The following is a 20,337-nucleotide window of genomic DNA, read 5'->3' as shown; positions in this document are numbered from 1 at the left end:
TTGCCATTTAAAACAGACTCATTGAGAATGGAAGTGTTTCACGTCTTTGTAGAAACTTCCCAAGAGTGTTTTGAAGATGGCTTCTTCTGGCCATGTAACTTCCAGACCTGAAGTGAAGACATTTTTCTGTGCTATGGTGAATTGCCATACTCTTTTCTGAGTTCAGATCAGCATCTGGTGCTGTGAGCTATCTCTAAGAGTCCCTTTACATCCCAGCCACTTCCTTTTTTTGTGTTGGGCACTTTGTCTTCATGGAGGACTCCTTCTGACTCAGAGTCTCAACATTCCACGATCGCTCAATTATTTCTTCTCTAACTCCACTTACACTGGGCCTGAATTTCACTGCCAGCTTTATCATTTTTCATTCCCTGGCTTACTTCCATCATTGATGGACAATTGCTTCTTGGAATGGGGTCTGATTTTGATGAAATGTCATTTAGGTTTATCACTGGGAAATAAGGAAGGAACATAACTACACATTTGGCTGGTGTGTGTGTGTGTGTGTGTGTGTGTGTGTGTGTGCATATGCACCTGCTGACTCACAGATGTGCAGTGACCAATTGTTACTAGACAGAAAGGAGTGATGGGACTAGTAATCATGATTCGCATCTGTTACTTATATATACCAATGAGCTAGCAGTGAAGTCACTCAGTTAATATAAGGTAGTAACTGAAGTTTGAACCATTTTGTTGGAGGACTGGTGCTATTTCACTTAACTGTGAAACTAAAATTCATGCATATTGGAACTGTGTGAAGAAAAGACTGCCTGCGTAGATGCATCTGATTTCTCAAGGAAAACAGTTGCTGTGACTTACCATAAAAGCCTTAAATATCTCCCATTGGAAGCACAGTCAGGACTTTTCCAGGAAGGATTAACTTTGAAATCTGCCTGTCCTTTGCAGGAACTTGATACATGAAGATAGAATTGTTATGTGGTAACCAAGTTAAGACATGTTGAGATATTCAGTAGGAAAACTTTGGAGGAAAAAAGAATACATTGAATTATTTCATTCACTTTTTAAAAATACTCTTAAGTAAGCTTGCAGCTACTTACAAAAACCTTCCAAAAAGAAGATACGTTTTTAAAAGTCTTACGAAGGCTGCAGAGGCTCTATTTTGAACACAAATGAAATGAATAAAATCAGTTTTTAAAAAATGATTTCTAGGGCATAAATTATTAACTGAAAATTGCAAAATTGTTTACCTGTGAGAATAATACATGTGAATTTGTATGTTTGAGGAAAAATGCAATTTTCCTGATGAATAATTAGTAAATAGCTATGCATTTTATTATATAATGTATCACCTGCATATATTATATATGTATAACATCTATGGATAATATAAATATATTAATAGATACCCTGTCTTTAGAGATTCATTAATAGGGCCTAACTGAATATTGAATAGATATGTATGAGAACCTTAGGATGATAGCAATAATGAAGAGAATAAAGAAATCTCCACTAGCGAAACATGACTATAATGGTATTTTACCGGTAATAATATTTCATGAAAAAAAGGAAATACTGAAATAATCATATGCTTTCTTCCCCCTCTTAAGTGAATACTTTATTTTCAGGGCCTTCCTGGTGAAAGGGGAGAAAAAGGAAATTCAGTGTTCATTTTAGGTGCCATTAAAGGTATTCAGGTAAGCTTTATGATCATAGTGGGTTTAAAAAAATTATTTTTCCACCTAGGTAAACCCATCCAGGGAACACATGGATATATATATATATATATATATATATATATATATATATATATATATATAGAGAGAGAGAGAGAGAGAGAGAGAGAGAGAGAGAGATATCTTTTGAAATGTCCTGGAGCACACCATTTTTTATCATTACCCTGACTTTCTGGATGACACCATACTTCTTGTGTGAAGATACTTGTCTTTAATTGCTCTGCCTGTAAAATTCCAGTATCTCCTAACTGTTCTTGCAAAGCGTGAAAGATACATTTATTTCAGGGTTTCTCAGTCTTGGTACTATTGGCATCTGGGGCCTGATAATCATTTGTTGTGGAAGCTGACCCTGTGCATTGTAGGATGAAGAGAATCCCTGACCTTTACCCATTAGATGCCAGCAGCATCCCCCCGCCTAAATAATATCTCCAGGTATTACCAAATATGTCCTGGGAAGAAATATCACCCCAGTTGAGAAGCACGGGTTTATTTGTAGATAGAATGTTGTAATGCTAATACTTGCCATCCAGTATAAGAGGAATCAGCACTATTGAACTTGAAAATTGTGGAAACCTTATAGCACAATCCCGGGTAAATTAAATGCTTTTGTGTTTTTATGTACAATGACATACAAACATTGATAAATAAACTCTTATTTTTTTTTTGATAAATAAACTCTTAAATGACCACCTATACCTCCAGTATGAGTAGCATGAATAAGCAGAAGATCAGTAGATATAAATCAAGAGGAAAAATATGGTACATTTGCAAAACATGGTCATTTCTCTTGAGGAATAATATTCTGTAACAGTTAGATAAAACTTAAATTTCTTCTATTAGACCCTAATTTTTGTGCCACCATGGATGGACATACCTAAGCAGTGATTCCTGTGGTGAGCTCACAGTGTATACAGAGCCTATACAGACTTGTTAAACAGCAGGAACTACATTTTTGTTAAAGGCTTAAATGATATGTTAACAAACTTAGCATCAAAAGCAAGGTCATTCTAGGAAGCAGGATGGTGTATTGGGAGGAGTAAATTGACCCTTACCTTTCGCTGTGACTTTGAGCAACCCCCTCAAACTCTCTGAGCCTCATTTTCCTTATTTGTGAAAGAAAATGAAAATAATATCTAGCCTACCTTCCTCTCAGTGCTGGTGATCCACTGTAATAATTTATATTGAAGCACATTGTCAACTCTAATGCACTGTACAGTAGTAGTCATGATAGGCTTTTTAAAATTTAAATTCAATTTAGTTAACCGTGTATTTTTTTAGTTTCCGAAGTAGAATTTAGTGATTCATCAGTTGCATATAACACCCAGGTGCTCATTACATCAAGTGTCCTCCTTAATGCCCATTACCCAGTTATGCCTTCCCCCTACTCACCTCCCCTCCAGCAACCCTCAGTTGGTTTCCTAGAGTTAAGATTCTCTTATGGTTTGCCTCCCTCTCTGTTTTTTTAACTTATATTATTTTTCTTCCCTTCCCCTAGGTTCATCAGTTTTGTTTCTTAAAGTCCATATATGAGTGAAATAATATATTTGTATTTCTCTGATTGACTTGTTTTGCTTAGCATGGTACCCTCTAGTTCCATCCACATTGTTGCAAATTTTATGATTTTATGTTTTTGATGGCTGAGTAGAGTAATATTCCACTGTGTGTGTGTGTGTAATTATATATATGTATACACATCTTCCTTACCCATTCATCTTCTGATGGACATCTGAGCTCATTCCACAGTTTGGCTGTTGTGGACTTTGCTGCTCTAAACATTGGGGTGCAGGTGTCCCTTTAGATCACTATGTTTGTATCCTTTGGATAAATGACTAGTAGTGCAATTGCTGGGTCATAGAGTAGTTCTATTTTTAACTTTCTGAGGAACCTCCATATTGTCTTCCAGAGTGGCTACACCAGTTTGCATTCCCACCAGCAGTGTAAGAGAGTTCCCCTTTCTCTGCATCCTCACCAACATGTTGTTTCCTGAGCTGTTAATTTTAGCCATTCTGACCCATGTTACTCAGGCTGAATACTTTTTTGCAATAGTGCAAGAAAGAGTAAGTGGGATAGAAGAAGAAATGAATATAGAGAATTCCTCATCTTTTTTTTTTAAAGATTTTATTTATTTATTCATGAGAGACACAGAGACAGAGAGAGAGGCAAAGACAAAGGCAGAGGGACAAGCAGGCTCCATGCAGGGAGCCTGATGTGGGACTCGATCTCGGGTCTCCAAGATCATGCCCTGGGCTGAAAGCAGCGCTAAACCGCTGAGCCACCTGGGCTGCCTGAGAATTCCTCATCTTACAGAGAAACAGAAGATCCCTAATAAAAATGGCCTGCGGGGGGGCACCTGGGTGGCTCAGATGGTTAGGTGTCTGACTCAATTTTGGCTCATGTTATGATCTCAGAGTTGTGAGATTGAACCTTACTTAAAATTCTTTCTCCTGCTCTCTCTGCCTCTCCTCTAAAAAAAAAAAAAAAGTCTACAGATCAATAACTTTAAAGAAACAATACTTTTAAAAGTCCATATGCACTTCACAGCCATTTGGATTATTTAAAAAAAACAGAAAATTGTATGTGTTGATGATTATGGGGAGAAATCTGAGCTCTTCTGCATTGCTGGTGGGAATGTAAAATGGTGCAGCTACTCTGGATGATGGTATCATGGCTCCTCAAAAAAATTAAATGTAGAAGCACTTTATGACCCAGCAATTCCATTTCCAGGTATATACCCGAAAGAAATGAAGGCAGGGTCTCAAACAGATATTTGTACCGCCACGTTCCTAGTAGCATTATTCATGATAGACAAAAGGTGGAAGCAACACAAGTGTCTATTGTTGGGTGAATGGATAAACAGAATGTGATCTATACATATAACACAGTATTATTCAGCCCTAAAAAGGACAGGAATTCTTTTTTTTCCCTTTGAAAGATAAGTGTTTTATTTTTTGAAAAAAACAAAAACAAAAACAGTCGTTCGGTGGTGGAGCCCTGCTAAGGACAGGAATTCTGACACCTGCTACAACACGGATGAAGCCTGAGGTCATTATGCTAAGTGACATAAGCCAGCCACAAAGGGCAGATAATATATGATTTCACTTATATGAGGTTCTTACAGCAGTGAGATCCACAGAGACCAAGAGTGGAATGGTGCTTGCTAGGAGCCAGAGGGAGGGGAAATGTATTTAATGGCTACAGTTTACACTGGGGAGGATGAAAACGTTCTGGAGATAGAAGATGGTGATGGTTGCCCAACAGTGTGGACATACTACATGCCACAGAACTGTACATTTAAAAATGGCTAATGCTGTTATCTTATGTATACTTTATATTTTACATTAAAAAAGAAGCTATGTTCAAGAGAATATACACTCTTTGATTCATTAAGGCATGTAGTCTCAGGGCAGAGCCACTGAGCTATAGGTGCACGCAGAGGCAGGCATGAGAGAATTTCTGCAAGAGTTTCCTTTACATCTACTCTAGGGTGATAAAAAAAAGGAGCAAAGTATCTGTTGAGGGAGGCAAGTTCTGGCAGTTAGACCAGAGACAGTTAAGCTGTGATGCAATGGGAGGACCTATGGATTGAGAATTTAGATTGTAAATGGAAAGATGAAAATCTCATCTTGACGCCATGTCATCAGGACTCAAGCAATCTTTGTCTGGTTTTGGCTGAGTAGAAGCAGGATTCCATAGTTAGGAATGGACACAGAAAGTCCTCTCCACACAGCCTTCCACAGTTGTCAACACTAAAAAACTGAACAGCCTGCACAGACAGTCCAAATAATTCCTATGTGTATTCCTCTTTTACATCATGTGTGTTTTAGGGAAGTGGTGTTGCTCTTCTAAAGCAATGCATCATCGTTCCTCTTGCAGGGTGACAGGGGGGACCCAGGACCTCCTGGCTTGCCGGTAAGTCTCCTGATTAGCCTGTGGTTCACACTGTCTACATCTTAGCAGGACCGACTGCATCATTTGCAGAACCCAAGAATTCCAAGGTGGTGACAGAGAGGGTTAAATCAGGCATGAGCCCCTATGTGGCCACACAGGTCCCAGCAGACTTCTGCTTACCTTCCTCTTCTGTCTTTTAATGATCATTTGGCATTACCTGGGTACATATAGTCACTTAATATTTGGGATGATAAGTCTCCCTCGAGTCTACCTAAATAATACATATCAAGTGGAAATGATATTGCTTTATACCATTCTGACTGCTGAATCAGTGTGTATTGCATTTAATTTTTTGCCTCTTCTTTTTTGCCCTGAAATTTGTAATGCAATGATTATATTAGTCTTTGAAATTAATCAATCGATGTTCACAAGATTAAAATTGAAAGCAGTTTTGCCTCCAAATTGATTAACCTATAATTTTGCTTGGTAACTTCTGGCTGTAGACAGGATGACTCTCCCACATTACTTTCCTCACTACCCCTGAAGCTCCGTTCGATATAATCAATGAGATACTTTCATGTTGCCATTAAAATAAGTACCAATTCATCCTCCTTGGGAGAGTAATTTCTTGCACACTCACAAATCATTTGATGTGGGCAGGTTGGCGGGAGAGCAGAGAGCCTCTCTTTAAGCTTCTAGGAATGTATAGCTGTAACCCCTCTTGGTGAATCTGTGTGGAATTATGCTACAACATAGATGTTATAGAAAATTGTGGCAAAAAAGAATAAATAAGAAGAAAGAAAATTGTGGCTACATCACCTTAATCTTGAAGTGGGGGCATTTCTATTCACATTAACCTGATAGGGCATGTTTTAAAAATATGATAAATAGTATAAATACATTCATAATTTAATATTAATTATTAATATTAATGTTTTTAAAAGCATCCTGATGTATATCAAAGTCATAACATCTATGCAATGTAGGGATAGCTGGTCACAAGCTTTCTTTTTTCTCTACTTTTGCTACTACAGGATTTATTTGTGAACAAGTACATTGATTAATGTACTGAGAAGTCTTAATTCAATCTTAATATAGGAGTTGGTCACACCTGCCAGAGTGCTGCTGTCATATAGCTTTGGGCCCTATGGTACACAGCTCTGGGCACAGGGCAGATGTTTCTGGGACTGTGATTTCTTTGGAGGTTTTTGTCCACTAAAGATTACATGTAGGTCTTGCTGTGAGTGATGATTCTGAGTTTTGGGAACTGATGTACTGGTGGTTCTCATGTTTAGGGACCGAAGGGGGCACGAGGACCGGCAGGCCCAAGGGGACAGCCAGGAGAGCCTGGGTTAACAGTAAGTATAGCCCTGCTCATTCCAATCCTCTCAAAACCCGGCCTGGATGTTTAAATTAAGAAAAAAAAAAAAAGAGAGAGAGAGAGAGAGAGAGAGAAACGAAGGAAAGAAAAAAAGGCAATTGCAGCCTTGCGTAGAGGGCACGGGTAAGTTGTTTGAGAGGTTATCACTGATGAATCCACGTACACCTCCCATTACCAGTGTGAGTTTATCTTGAAGCACAGGCCTGGGGAAACAAGGAGCCCAGCCATGAGAGGAAGCCCAGCATGCACGTTTTAAAATTCAAGGTTTCGTAAAGAGGAACCCAGGGCAACCTGCGCTGACACATGGTGATTCCTGTAACTGACACTTGACTTGTGTATTTTTGCCATTGATGTAGGGTGCTCCGGGCCATCCTGGGAGACCAGGCTTGAAGGTGGGTGGTCATGAGTAACATACACCAAATCGAGACTGTCCGTGTGCAATGACATGAGTGACCACCAAGATCTGTCTGATTTATGTCTTTCCCTTATTAAACATCCCAAAATACTGAATTAACTTCAATTAATTGCTTAACCAGAAGTCCTACTTGCTTGTAATTACCTTTTTAGTATTCAAAAGCAATTACCTTTTTTTCCCTTTTCTTTCCCAGGGTAATCCTGGTGTGGGAGTAAAGGGGCAAATGGGAGACCCGGTAAGAATCCCCTTTTGCATGGAGGAGCAGATGTTAAAATGTGTGTGCTGCCCGGGTGGCAGAGGCTGTTCTGATTATCACTTAAATTGTGTTCATTATCCAGTCACTGCCCAATTTTATGGCTGAGAATTTTTTTTCCTGAATTATTATGGCACCATTACCCTTGACTGTAAAATGACAGTTCTGACAAAATTTAGCACTAAATTCAAGTGAATGTATAGGACACATTTTACCCCCAGCAAAAAGAGATCGAACATTTCTGATAATTTAGTATATCCAGAGTGACGGTTTGTTTAATTACTGATTTTCTTGGCTTAATTACACAAATTTCCTCAGAAACCTCAACTCCACATGTAAATAAAAGTATAAATTCCTAGAACCAAAAGCATTTAGCAACACCATCTCTCACTCCCTCCCCGTCTCACGCTCATCCTCACTGTCCTTCCCTGCTCTCCCTCACTCCCATAGTCCTTTCTGCTGAGGCAGGAAACTTAGCAAAGATAAGCTTTAAAAAGGTATTTTAAGATGCCAACTCATCTGCAAACAATCTGAATGGCTAACAGTTGGTAAGTGGCTCATGCAAACAACTGTGGGTAAGTAGATCCTGAATGTCTACACTGTGCCAGGCTAGGATTGGTGCTGGATGTGGGGATGTAGAAAGATAGACCTGATCCCCATTCTCGTGGAGTTCCAGTGTGGTTGGGTCAGTTATGGCACAGCCATTAAACAAAATGACTCGATTGCCCAAAATATATTGGAAGACTTCATGATGTGTAGACATACCCATGATAGTGTGTTGATCAGAAAGCACAGGTTACAAAAGTATAAGCTCAATTTTGTAAAAAAAAAAAAAACAAAAAACAAAAAACAAAAAACAAAAAAACAACAACAACAACACAAGGCATTAAAATATACAGTTAGAGCAGAATTTTGCAACCTCAATACTATTTCCTTGTTGTGAGGGCTGTCTTGGGCATTGTAGGATGGTTAGGTGCATCCCTGGTTTCTACCCACTAGATACCAGTAACAGTACTCCCCTCTCAGTTGTGACAAACTAAAATGTGTTAGGATCTTGCCAGATGTCCCTGGGGGTGGGGAGTAGTAGTATGTACAATGGCTTACACTCTTTCCATAAAAACCACTAACTTAGAGAAATGGGTGAAAGGGAATATACTAAAACATGGTTTTTCAAACTTGGGAATTCATGGACTTCCAGAGAATGTACTTGTCAAAGCCCCAGAAACTCATGCACCCCAGCTCAAGAAACACTACCTTGTGGAATGAGACTGGCACTGCTAGTTTAGGGACCTCAGCACCAGTGCAATCAGATGCAGTTGCAAACTTAGGCCATAGAATCATGTGGAAATGTTTGGCTATGAGATAGCCATTCAGATTATCCAAAATATGCTTATTCTAATTCCTTTGGATTGTCTGCTAAATCAAAACATCACTGTGAAATTTTGACACAGAGCTCTTGGGTGTTCAAGAACATGTTTGCCCACATAACACTACCCCAAATGGTTGTTTCTAATTTGTCTTAGATGATATGATCATGGACCATTTACATTTTGTTCTTCGTAATTCGTGTTCTTTGTACTTTTTACTAAAATGAATATATGGTACTTTTTTCAATGTGAGAAAATAGTGGCATGACCAACATTTTGAAGAAACTCGCTTGCTTGTCAGCCTTTATGGGTTTTTCTCAGGCTTATTACAGTTGCAAGAATAAGCATGGTTGTATTTACCAATACATGTTACTCACTTGCTTGTGTATAGTATTCTTCTGCCCCAAATCCCACTTACCAAAAACATTAATGACTTAATAATAATATATTTGAGAATCATCTTTGTTCCATTTAGTGTAGTAAGTACTAAGCATTTTATGGGCATTATCTAGTTAATCAAATAATAATACTTTGAAGTAGGCAGCTTATAATGCCCATTTCACGGAGAAGGAAAGTGAGATTCAGAGGAATCAAGGAAACAAAGGCTAGGAAAGATTTTAAGGAACTTGTCCAAAATGGTGGTCAGTAAGGTCCTGGTTTGCAAATATAGGTGACCTGCTCTGTCACCTGCTCTTAACTGTGTCTAAGTGCAGAAGACTAGAAATAGTGAGAAAAGTAAAAAAAAAAAAATTATCTGTTAATTAAGGGTGAGAATTTATGCTTATATTATGGCAAACCCAATTCACGGGGCATTTTACTCCCAAGAGAATAGCATTGCTATTAACATAAATAACAACTTTTGGCTAATTATTTTATAGAGAGAGTTTAAACATATTGTTGAATACAAATTAGAAGTAACCTAAATCAGGGGTTCCTGGGTGACTCAGTCAGTTAAGCATCTGACTCTTGATTTTGGCTCAGATCATGATCTCAGGGTGGTGAGATCAAGCCCTCTGTCAAGCTCCTCCCTCACTCAGCAGGGAGTGTAGTAGAGATTCTCGCTCTCCCTCTCCTTCTGCTTTTCCCCCCTGTACCTGCTTGCGCAAGTGCGTGCACAGTCTCTCTCTGTAAAATAAATAAATAAATAAATAAATAAATAAATAAATAAATAAATAAATCTTTAAAAAAGAACCTAAATCTAACCAGAGTGGAATGGCCTAATAAATGATAGCGTATTCTTATGATAGATTATTGCAAATGGCACTAAAAATCAGGTTTTTGAAAAATTTCTAGTATGATTGGAAAATGCACAAAAATTTGTACTATAAAAGACAAAATTATTTTAAAACTTTAACATAATATAAAACTATAAGCCATACTCTGTATTTTAAATTGTTTACATATTTTATATAATATTCTGATTATATTTTAAATTGTATTTCGTACATCATTTGATCACATACACATATGGGTACATATGTACATGTATGTATATGCACACAAGCACACACAGCACGAAGAACCATGCCAAAGTTTTGATAGAGATCTCTGATGGTAGGATTATGAAACGCTTTTTTGGTTTTGAAATTTATTTTTAATGATAAGTATTATGAAAAACAATACATGATATGTTTGCCGTGATTTATATTTTAAATCCATGCCACGCAGGATTGTATGCATTGTATCACAATACGTGGGTGAAAATCTTTGTTTCAAATTTTATTTCAAAATAAAGTTAATATGAAATTCCTACTATCTTAATTTTTTTTGAAAGGGTGAGGTTGGCCAGCAGGGTTCTCCTGGACCCACCTTATTGGTACAGCCACCTGATTCCTGTCTGTATAAAGGAGAAAAGGTAATTATCAATCTATATGTTGCCTTGATAAAGTAGTAGTAGCCAACATTTGCTGAACATGTAGCTGTGCCAGCAAAGTGCAGGGCACCTACAGATATCCCTGCATTAATCCCAAAGCAACCTCAGCAGACTGCTACTGTTATTAGCCTCATTGTACAGACTTGAAAAATGAGGCTTAGGAAAATTACCCATGTACTTAGGTTTATTCAGTTGCTGAGTCACAGACCTATTGTGGGCTGCTAAATTGGGACATGTCCTCCAGAATATAGTGCCCCATTGATACCATCTTTGATAAATGGGCTGAAAGGACCACAGGAAGTCCAGTTGTCTTTAAGGTATTATATATGGGGTTTGATGTTTTGATAACTGAAAAAGTAGCAGGTGCATAGTACTGGGCAGACTCTTGGTGAATTGACCACTTCCTCTGTCAGCCTGTAGTTTGGATGTTACTGATGCCACATGCAGATTCTGTTGTCAATTTTCAATTACCGGATTAAATTTCACTCATTTGCTCAAAATGAGCCACTCTTCTCAATGACTGCATTCCCAGCTTGGATCTGCTGCCCTGATTCTGTGGTGGTCACGCCCCCTACACCTCATGACACCACTTCTCTCACACAGAGCTGACCTGAATAGTGTCAGGTTTACAAGTGCACCTGCACCTTAGTCGCGAACCAGCGACAATTGAAGAGTAATCCTTTATTTTTAAAATTAGTAAAATGCTTCTTGAAGAGATAATGTCTGAAAGATGTAGAATTCAGTATGTTAAATAAGAATAAACCAGATTATATTCATTATTATTTTTAGGGCATAAAAGGAATGCCTGGTATGATTGGACCTCCAGGACTACCGGGACCCAAGGTAGTTTACTGAAATACCCCCCTTTTTTTTTAATTTATAGGATAGGATATCTTAATTTAAAAAATTATTTTTGCATGGTCTTTATCATTGATTTAATGCTAATATATATTCCTAGACGTTTTCACTATTTTATCATAATTCCATAGGGCATCTATTCTAAGGTAGTTGTTTTCTTTAAGGTGCTGGCAATAATTTTTATTTCATCTTGTTTTTGCATTCCATGTCACTGAAATATTGTTGCTTGAATGCCTCTAAATGTTGTCATCTCTTTAAGGGAGAACCTGGAATTGGACCAAAAGGAGAGAAGGGTATTCCTGGGTTCTCAGGACCTCGGGTAAGGATCACTCATGCCATTCATGCTGTCCCTGACATCAGTGAATTGGAGGTTGTCCTCTCTCACATTTTTATAAAACTAGATCAGTATTGGGGCACCTGGGTGGCTCAGCAGTTGAGTGTCTGCCTTTGGCTCAGGTCATGATCCCGGGGTCCAGGGAATGAGTCTCACAGTGGGCTTCCCTCAAGGAGCCTGCTTCTCCCTCTGCCTATGTCTCTGCCTCTTTCATGAATAAATAAATAATATCTTAAAAAATTAGATCAGTATTTCTAACAACTTAAAAGTAGAGACTTTCTCAAATAAGAATGATATTCTTTGGACAAAAATTATGTAATAGCTACATGTCCCAACAAAACATCCCTTCTGGTGATGTTATTTAGGTAAAATGGGCAAGCAGAAGATAGAATTGGTGGGAAGTAACAGGATTGTGGCATTTCCTGCCACAGTGACCCAGTGTCACTGTGATAGCAGCTTGGAATTAGTCATTTAAGCCTCATTGATAAAAGAGGGTACTGATCTCAGGGCAGTAGCTACAAAAAAATATAGCATCAGGACTCAGACGTCACCACACATGCCACTAATGGGGTCACCATTGATAGAGTCACTCTAGAGGCCAGAACCCCTGTGGTCAAGGGCACTGAGTTTATATGGCTCCAGATTCAGTAGCTAATGGGTGACATTGGCTTCCATGATAATTATTTTTTTGCTAACAATGCACAGAGTACCTATTAATCTCTAGACAAATTATAATGCAATGATTCCAAAAATATTTAGCCCAGTGCAAGCATCAGGCTAAATAAGTTAAAACCCAAGAGCAACAACAACAAAAATATGTTCTTAATTTGAAACAGTGGCAAGGACATGAATTTTTAAAATAAAAGTGAAGGTCAGTTAAAATAGCAAATGTTATAAAGAGACTGAATCTACTTTATATGTATTTCCTTTTACTCAGCTACCTTTGCAGATGAGATGAAAGAGCCATAAAGCAGTTTCATAAGATGAAAAATAATGCATTGAACTGGTTTCAAGCACTTTGATTTCATTCTCCTTGTGTTGATGTTTTGTGATTTTATTAGGGTGATCCGGGTTCCTATGGCTCTCCAGGTTTTCCAGGATTAAAGGTAAATATACACAGTTAAAGAGATGATAAGTACATATTTATTCATAAATGCAATTCAGTGTCATTCAAAAGTAGTGACAGGGCATGAAAGTATGCATTAATTGGAAAAGGAGACACATTTATTTTACAGATCGCAGGATCTAGCTGTAGATACAAAAACTAACACCAAAATTCTCTGATACAACCCAAATGCGATACTGAGATTTTGCACAGAATCTCAGTGAGTACGTGTCATTCAAATGAAACAAGAATGGGATAATTTGTCACCCAGTCAGGTTTGTTTTTAAAGTCATGTTTGTGGTTACTTATAGGGGAAACCAGGACTGTTTGGAGATCCTGGATCATTTGGATTTGTTGGCCCAAAGGTAAAAAAGCAGGTGTATTTGAGTACAGCCTAAATAAAATTCTCTGTCCCTCATGTTACCTAATTTGTTTTAAAAAACACTTGAAAGAATCATTAAAAAAACTTAGCTTTTGGAAGAGACAGAGTTAATTTTGCATATTTTATGTCAATGCATGTCATAACGATTATGTTCTGCATTTGAGAAAGAATTCAACCTTTTGAAGGTGAATAATAACGAAAGTTTCAGAAATTCTGTGGGGATCACCTCGTATCATGACTAAAATCAGAGAGAGCAGGGGAGTGCTCCCTGCTTTCGCTACTGTATTTTTTTCTTCCCTTTGTACCTCTGTACCCTCACATCCTGCATTTGCAAGGACAAGCCATGGTGGCAGTAAGGGAACAGAGTTGAGAAGGACAATATTTGCTGTTAAAATAAGATGTAGATTCGGATTCTATAAGTGAATAGACAACTTGTCCTAGATGCTAAGTTTGACATCCATGCTCAGAGTACATCTAAGAAACTTCATGGTTTCAGAGGTATCTAATCTATGGGCATGAAATAGGTTTTTGTGGGGGGGGGGGGGTAATTTTTTTCTTTTGTGAGAGTTTTGCCAGGTGGTCATTTACTTCTGCTGGTAGGTTGGGGTGGCTGCAGGGGTGTCGGATTCCTTTGTCATTCCCAGAACTCCATGAACCATTCCTTTTTCTACTCATCCTGTAATCTTCATTTCTTATATGAATACACTCTTGGGCCATCTGATAGTTACACGCCACATGACAAACAATGTTTCTAAGAAAAGTGTATGAATGAATGATTTCAGGGGGATCCTGGAGACCGTGGGTACCCAGGACCACCGGGTGTTCTGGTAACTCCATCTGTTCCACTCAAAGGTTTGTGTTCAGTTTGCTTCCTCCATAAATTATTAGGAGATGGGACTTGGGTGGCCCTGCCAGGAGAGTCTGGCCCAGTATATGTGCAGTTTGCATACTTGGTATGCTAAATATATTAATTTTAGAAAGGATATATAATTTATAAGTGCAGGTAGACAGGTGCATCTGAATCATCTCTATTGGCAGAAGACTCTCAATGTTATTTTAGTATGCAGAAATGTGTATTATGTCACCTTTCCAAAAGCTTTTTTTTTTTTTAATTGCTAAACCATTTGACTAAGACCTACCAAGATGCTGCCCTCCAGAAAAAAGTGACCCATATCACTGAGAAAGACAGTGCTGCTCCAAGTTCATGGGTCTGCAGAGCAGGGACAGCTGAAGGGGTTCTAATCTAAGATACTGCATTTTTAAATGTGGTGAGAAATTGCAAGAATGGTCCCCTAGTGGTGCTCCACCAAGCCTCACAAGAAGTAATTGTGTGTGAATTTTAAAATGTATGTATGCATTTATCACACTGACATGTGCTGTTGTTTTGGGCAGGCCCTCCAGGGGATCCGGGGCGCCCTGGCCACTATGGAGAAATGGGGTCCGTTGGACCACCTGGTCCCCCTGGTCCCCCAGGTCCACCAGGGGAAGACTGTGCAGGTAGGACACTCCACTGGCTTTTGTGTGTGAGGTTTCTGACAGCCTCACCCTCACCTCTAGCTGATACTAGATCAACCAGGAGTGTTTCAGAAAAACTAATGGCCATCCCGCCCCCTAGACCAGGAATGTTGGGCTTTCTGGGACGTGGACCTAGGCATCTGCTATTATAAAAGCACCCCCCGCCTTTTTTTTTCTAATGGACAGCTGAGCTTCAGAACCACTGAACTCAAACCAATTCATGGCTTCCTTGGAAGAAATCCAGGTTCCTCTGCTGCACCTCAGAAATATTCAGTCAGCATCTCAGGGGGGGTGGTGGGGTATATGTGTTATCTCAGGGGCATCCTACAAGATTGTCACAGGCAGTGAAGATTTGGAAATCAGTGCCAGGGGTAGAGTGTTTTTTCAGGTGTTACAACCCTCTTGGAAGACTCTCCCTGTCAACTTTTGTTCATTAAAATTGAGTTCCTCTTCTACGTAAAAGGTGGAAATACAAATCATGAATTTAAAAATGTTATTACTTAAAAAATTAAAAAAAATAAAATGAGACTCAGCCTTAGTTAAAAAACCAAAACCAAAGCAACAGTCCTCATTCCCCACCCCTGCCAAAAAAAATCTGTATCCCTTCCAAAAACCAACCAACCAACCAACCAAAAACACCTTAGAGCCATGGTAAGAGTTGAGGAAGAACCTGGGAAAGAATCCTATTGATAGAGGACTTTAAACTCCTTCAAGTGCTGTGCTGGTTAATAGGACCAAGTAAGCTTAGGAATAGACGTGTAGAGGGTATTTGCATTCCGTGAACTCAGGAGAACTGATTTAACATGAAGGGAGAGAGACTTGAAAAGATGCCATTTTATCCAGTCTGTGTCTCTTGTTCTATTTACTGAGAAGGAGTAAGAAGTTTCCTGAGATTCATCTGTTAACGACAAAATTCTTTAATATTTCACAAATCTTGCCTTTCACTTTGTGGGATCTGATAACCCACCACAAAGGTGGCAAAGCTTTGTTTCATTTGGTTGATTTAATCTGTAGATACCGTAGCCTTGGCTTACCTGACCCAGGACTATATAAGTCATGTCGAGAGTCCTCAGCTGCTCCGAAGTCATTAGCCCCTGGTCTTAGATTTCTCCTTTTGAAGCTTGTTCATAATAAAAAAGTGGCTCCAGCAGATTGAAATAAAAACTCAGTGTGAGCAAGCAACACATATCTCTAGCAGATTGAAAATACAACAAATATAACAGAAACAACAAATATAACAAATGTAACAGACAAATATAGCAAATATAACAGAAAGATTCTTCATTCCACAAGATTTTTAAAAAGAATTAACCCAGTGGCTTTCTTTTTTTTTTTTAATATTTATTTATTTGTTTATTTATTTAATTATTTATTTGTTCATTCATTCATTCATGAGCAACAGAGAGAGAGGGGGGGGGGGGAGAAGGAGAGAGGCAGAGGGAGAAGCAGGCTCCATGCAGGGAGCCCAACGTGGGACTCAATCCTGGGTCTCCAGGATCAGGCCCTGGGCTAAAGGCAGCATTAAACCTTTGAGCTACCCGGGCTGCCCAACCCAGTGGCTTTCAAATCTTGACTACAATCCATTATAAAATATATATTTTATATTATATTGCATTTGCATTGCATTGAACACACATGTGTATCCACATATACATATGATTGAAACACATATTTCAAAAACAAAAAGAAAAGGAACATGAATTTCACAAAATAATGCCTTTTTGTGTATGATGTACTCTGTTTTCTTTTTTCTTTTCTTTTTTTTTTTTTTTGTGCTCTGTTTTCTTTGCTACTTTTTTCTTTTGAAAAAAAATAAAATCTTTAATGCTGGCCACAACTTAATTGATTTTGTGGGTGGTCAGGGCATATAGTAATATGCCATACACTACAACCCATTTTCCCCATTGGAAGGTGGTTGAGGATTTTCCATGGCATGGGGACAAGACACTAGGTGGTATTGAGGTCCATCCAATGACTGTAGAGGTTTGGAAACAGGTCTTAGGAATGACACGAAGACAAGAAGGCAGCCAAATCCACAGGAGCACATTTCATTTAAGTACACCAAAGTCTATAGCCTTTATTTTACATATCTTATTTTATAACCATCTAAAGTATTTACCATGCAATAAGCAGGGATTTAGAGTTAGATACCTGTGACTGAATCCCAGCCCTGCCACTTAATATAGTATATGGAAATAGTTATGTATTCACACTGTGGACTAAAAATGTTCCAGGTTCTACTACATACAAGCTGTGTGGTCTTAGGCATTTACTAAACCTCTCTGTGCTTCAGTTTTCCCATTTTCAGAGTGCAATTCTCATTAGGGTTGAAAGAGGTTATATGTATACCATTCTTAGAATACCATTAGCTATGTTAGCTATTGTTATTACTCATATTCGGCTTACACTGTCTGTGCCTTATCTATAAGGTATAAACTTTGTGAGATTGTTGGAGGAGTAAGCATAATATTTGAAAGTATATGGGAAGCCCCAGCACGTAGGCACACAATAACGAACGCTGTTAATTTAGCTAGCGTGCTACTTACTGATTACTGACGAGGTTTCAGTTGTCTATTACTGAACAAATCACCCAAAACAACAGTAAGCATATTACCCCTCACTCTGTGGTTCAAGAGTTCAGGAAGGCCTAAGCTGAGCAATTCTAGATAGAGATGTTCCTACGATGGCAGCCATGTAATGGCTGAAACCAGAACATGAGGACTGGCTGGGCACCTCTGTCTTCTATGTTTCATATAGGCCCGTGGCCTCTCTGTCAGGTTCTGTCATTCTTTAGGCTTCCTTATAACATGGTGGCCTCAGAGCCATGATATTGCTTCCCTGGTGGCTCAGAACTCCAATCCCAAGCATTTCAGCTCACAAGGCAGAAGCTGAATCATCTTTAATGACCTATTCCCAGGGTCTTATATCTATAACGTCACTCCTGCTGTACTTCATTAGTCCAAACAATCACAAAAGGCTGTCACCCTCAAGGGGAAAGGAACACGTTACCTCTTGCTAGGAGAGCGTCAAGGGAAAGCAGGATTCAGTTTTGACTCACTGCGACCTCACAACACACTGAACATCTATTTATCTCTGCATTCATTGAGTATGTGCAATGACCAGATATTGTATAAGGTCCTTGCATGAATTATTTTATTTAATCTTCATAACAAGCTTCTGAGGTAGATATAGATGATTTAAAAAGTTCAGTAGCTTACTTTAAGTACATGTGGCTGGAGAGAGAGAGGTCGGGTTCAAATCCAGCACCTCTTGGCCTTCCCACCACCTGACTTGCTATGAAAGATTTGGTATGTTATGTCTCACATAGATGACCTAAGAGTCCATATTTTTATTCACTACATGTGCTAACTTACTCATTCAGATTAACCAAATTATTAAAGTGGAGAGATTGAAAATAATATTTTTAATCAAATAATACGTATCCCCCCCCATAACCCTAAATGATAGAGAAAAAGTAAGAAAATCTGATTCCTTAAACCGGTTTCCATTTGTGTGCTAATTTCAAAGAAAGTGAGGTATTTTGATGGCTGCACTATTAAGTTAATTTTGAAGTACATTTCTTTTTCTTTTAAAAATATTTACAGCCTAAGGAAGAATGTACTGATTTTTGTTTCTTCTAAATGAAAGTTTATTCTGAGAGATATATATGTGGTTTTCATTCTCAATTTCTCTTGGAGGCATGATGGGACCCCCTGGACCAAGAGGATTTCCTGGTCATCCAGGATTTCCAGGGGCAGCTGGTATCCCAGGGAGAGCGGATTTAAGTCCAGGAAAACCAGGGAAACCGGGACCTCCTGGGTTGCCCGGAGCACCAGGGCTGCAAGGACCCCCAGGATCAGATGGTAAAATGCTCTTTATTCATGTTTATTGGCATTTATGTTGCATGTGATAATTACAGTGTCATGTGGAAAATATGACTTTCTAAACATTTTTTTAATTATTGAATATTTCATGAGCCAAGTTAGTATTATCAATAATACAAAAAATGTAGACTGATGTTGGATATCACATCAGCTAAAGCATATGAAAATATTTGGTTGAGAATTTAAGTGTGAATTATGGAATTTTGTAAATTAATATTTTTATTTTTTAAATGTAGTTTTAATTTTTATCAGAGTTATAGAGGGACTCAACTTGAGAATCAAACAGTTCTATGAAGCCTGTTGTGAAGATTTGCCATACCAGGCAATCCTTCTACTCCTTCCTCCCCAGGGGAGATTTTCACACAAGTAGTTGGATTTTCTGCTATTTGCCTTTCTAGTGACCTGCAATGTACTTGTATTGCTATTTCTTAATTCTTTTTTATTTTTTTTAGAGAGCGAGCAAATGAGGGGGTGGGGGGTTAAAGGGAGAGACAGAGTCCTAAGCAGACCCTGCACCCAGTGTGGACCTGACACAGGGCTCAGTCTCATGACCCTGAGACCATGACCTGAGATGAAGTTAAGAGTCCCTTAACCGACTGAGCCACCCAGGCACCCCACTGTTTTTTCATTCTTGAGTTTGAGCCTCATCTTTTGACTTCCCTCCATAGAAGATGAAATGAGCTCTCTTTTCCACCCCACTGCACATATGCACATGTTCCACTCCCAAAACCCATTCATTCTAGTTATTATCTTTATTTTGATTAAATATTCATTATTTACAATGAATGGTTACATAAGAGTTATTCATCAGTTCGGCCATATAATAATATACATTATTACTTTTCTAGCAAAATATTTTGTTAATAATTATCTTGTTTTCTTTGTGTGTTTGCTTGGTTTTCAATATAACTTCTTGCTAATTCAATCTCAAACTGTCTAGAATTGTATAAATCTCCATTCTAGCTCATTAAATATGTTATCAATAATATCTCTTTGAATAAATCTCTCCTGGAGCTTTTTAACCTGTTCAGATTAGGTCAGGTTGCATTTTTTAAAAAGATTTATTTATTTATTTATTATTTATTTATTTATTTATTTGAGAGAGAGAAAGCACGCTCATGAGCAAGGGGAGGAACAGAGGGAGACACACAGACCACCTGCTGAGTGGGGGCCACACTCTAAAAGCTGCAAAGCTCTGCTCTAAGAGCTCATGGAAATTTTTCTTCTTTTCCCCAATACCCTTAAATTTCACAAAGGCTTGCCTCTCTGTGTACATTTGCATTTATTGGTGGGCACTCAGTGAGCACGTTCAAGCCAACACAAATCCTCCATTTCTGGAAAAATTACTTGAAATGTTTCTCTGAAGATACTTTCTCCTTCATTTTCCCCTG

General features: G+C 38.4%; 1 protein-coding gene across 1 annotated transcript in view; it reads left to right on the top strand.

Moving 5' to 3' along the window:
* Positions 1 to 20,337, top strand: part of COL4A4 (collagen type IV alpha 4 chain) — a 126,012-nt gene that overhangs the window by 45,569 nt on the left and 60,106 nt on the right. Inside the window, 13 exon segments of the mRNA XM_025463268.3 lie at positions 1,584 to 1,652; positions 5,565 to 5,600; positions 6,875 to 6,937; positions 7,317 to 7,352; positions 7,569 to 7,610; positions 10,770 to 10,850; positions 11,658 to 11,711; positions 11,986 to 12,045; positions 13,122 to 13,166; positions 13,477 to 13,530; positions 14,330 to 14,399; positions 14,940 to 15,044; positions 18,761 to 18,925. Coding sequence (XP_025319053.3) covers positions 1,584 to 1,652; positions 5,565 to 5,600; positions 6,875 to 6,937; positions 7,317 to 7,352; positions 7,569 to 7,610; positions 10,770 to 10,850; positions 11,658 to 11,711; positions 11,986 to 12,045; positions 13,122 to 13,166; positions 13,477 to 13,530; positions 14,330 to 14,399; positions 14,940 to 15,044; positions 18,761 to 18,925 — 880 coding nt within the window.

Source organism: Canis lupus, chromosome 25 (genome assembly GCF_003254725.2).
Source record: "Canis lupus dingo isolate Sandy chromosome 25, ASM325472v2, whole genome shotgun sequence".
Classification (NCBI taxonomy): domain Eukaryota; kingdom Metazoa; phylum Chordata; class Mammalia; order Carnivora; family Canidae; genus Canis; species Canis lupus.
The sequence above is the reverse complement of the archived record's forward strand: the minus strand, read 5'-3'. Positions and strand labels throughout refer to the sequence as shown.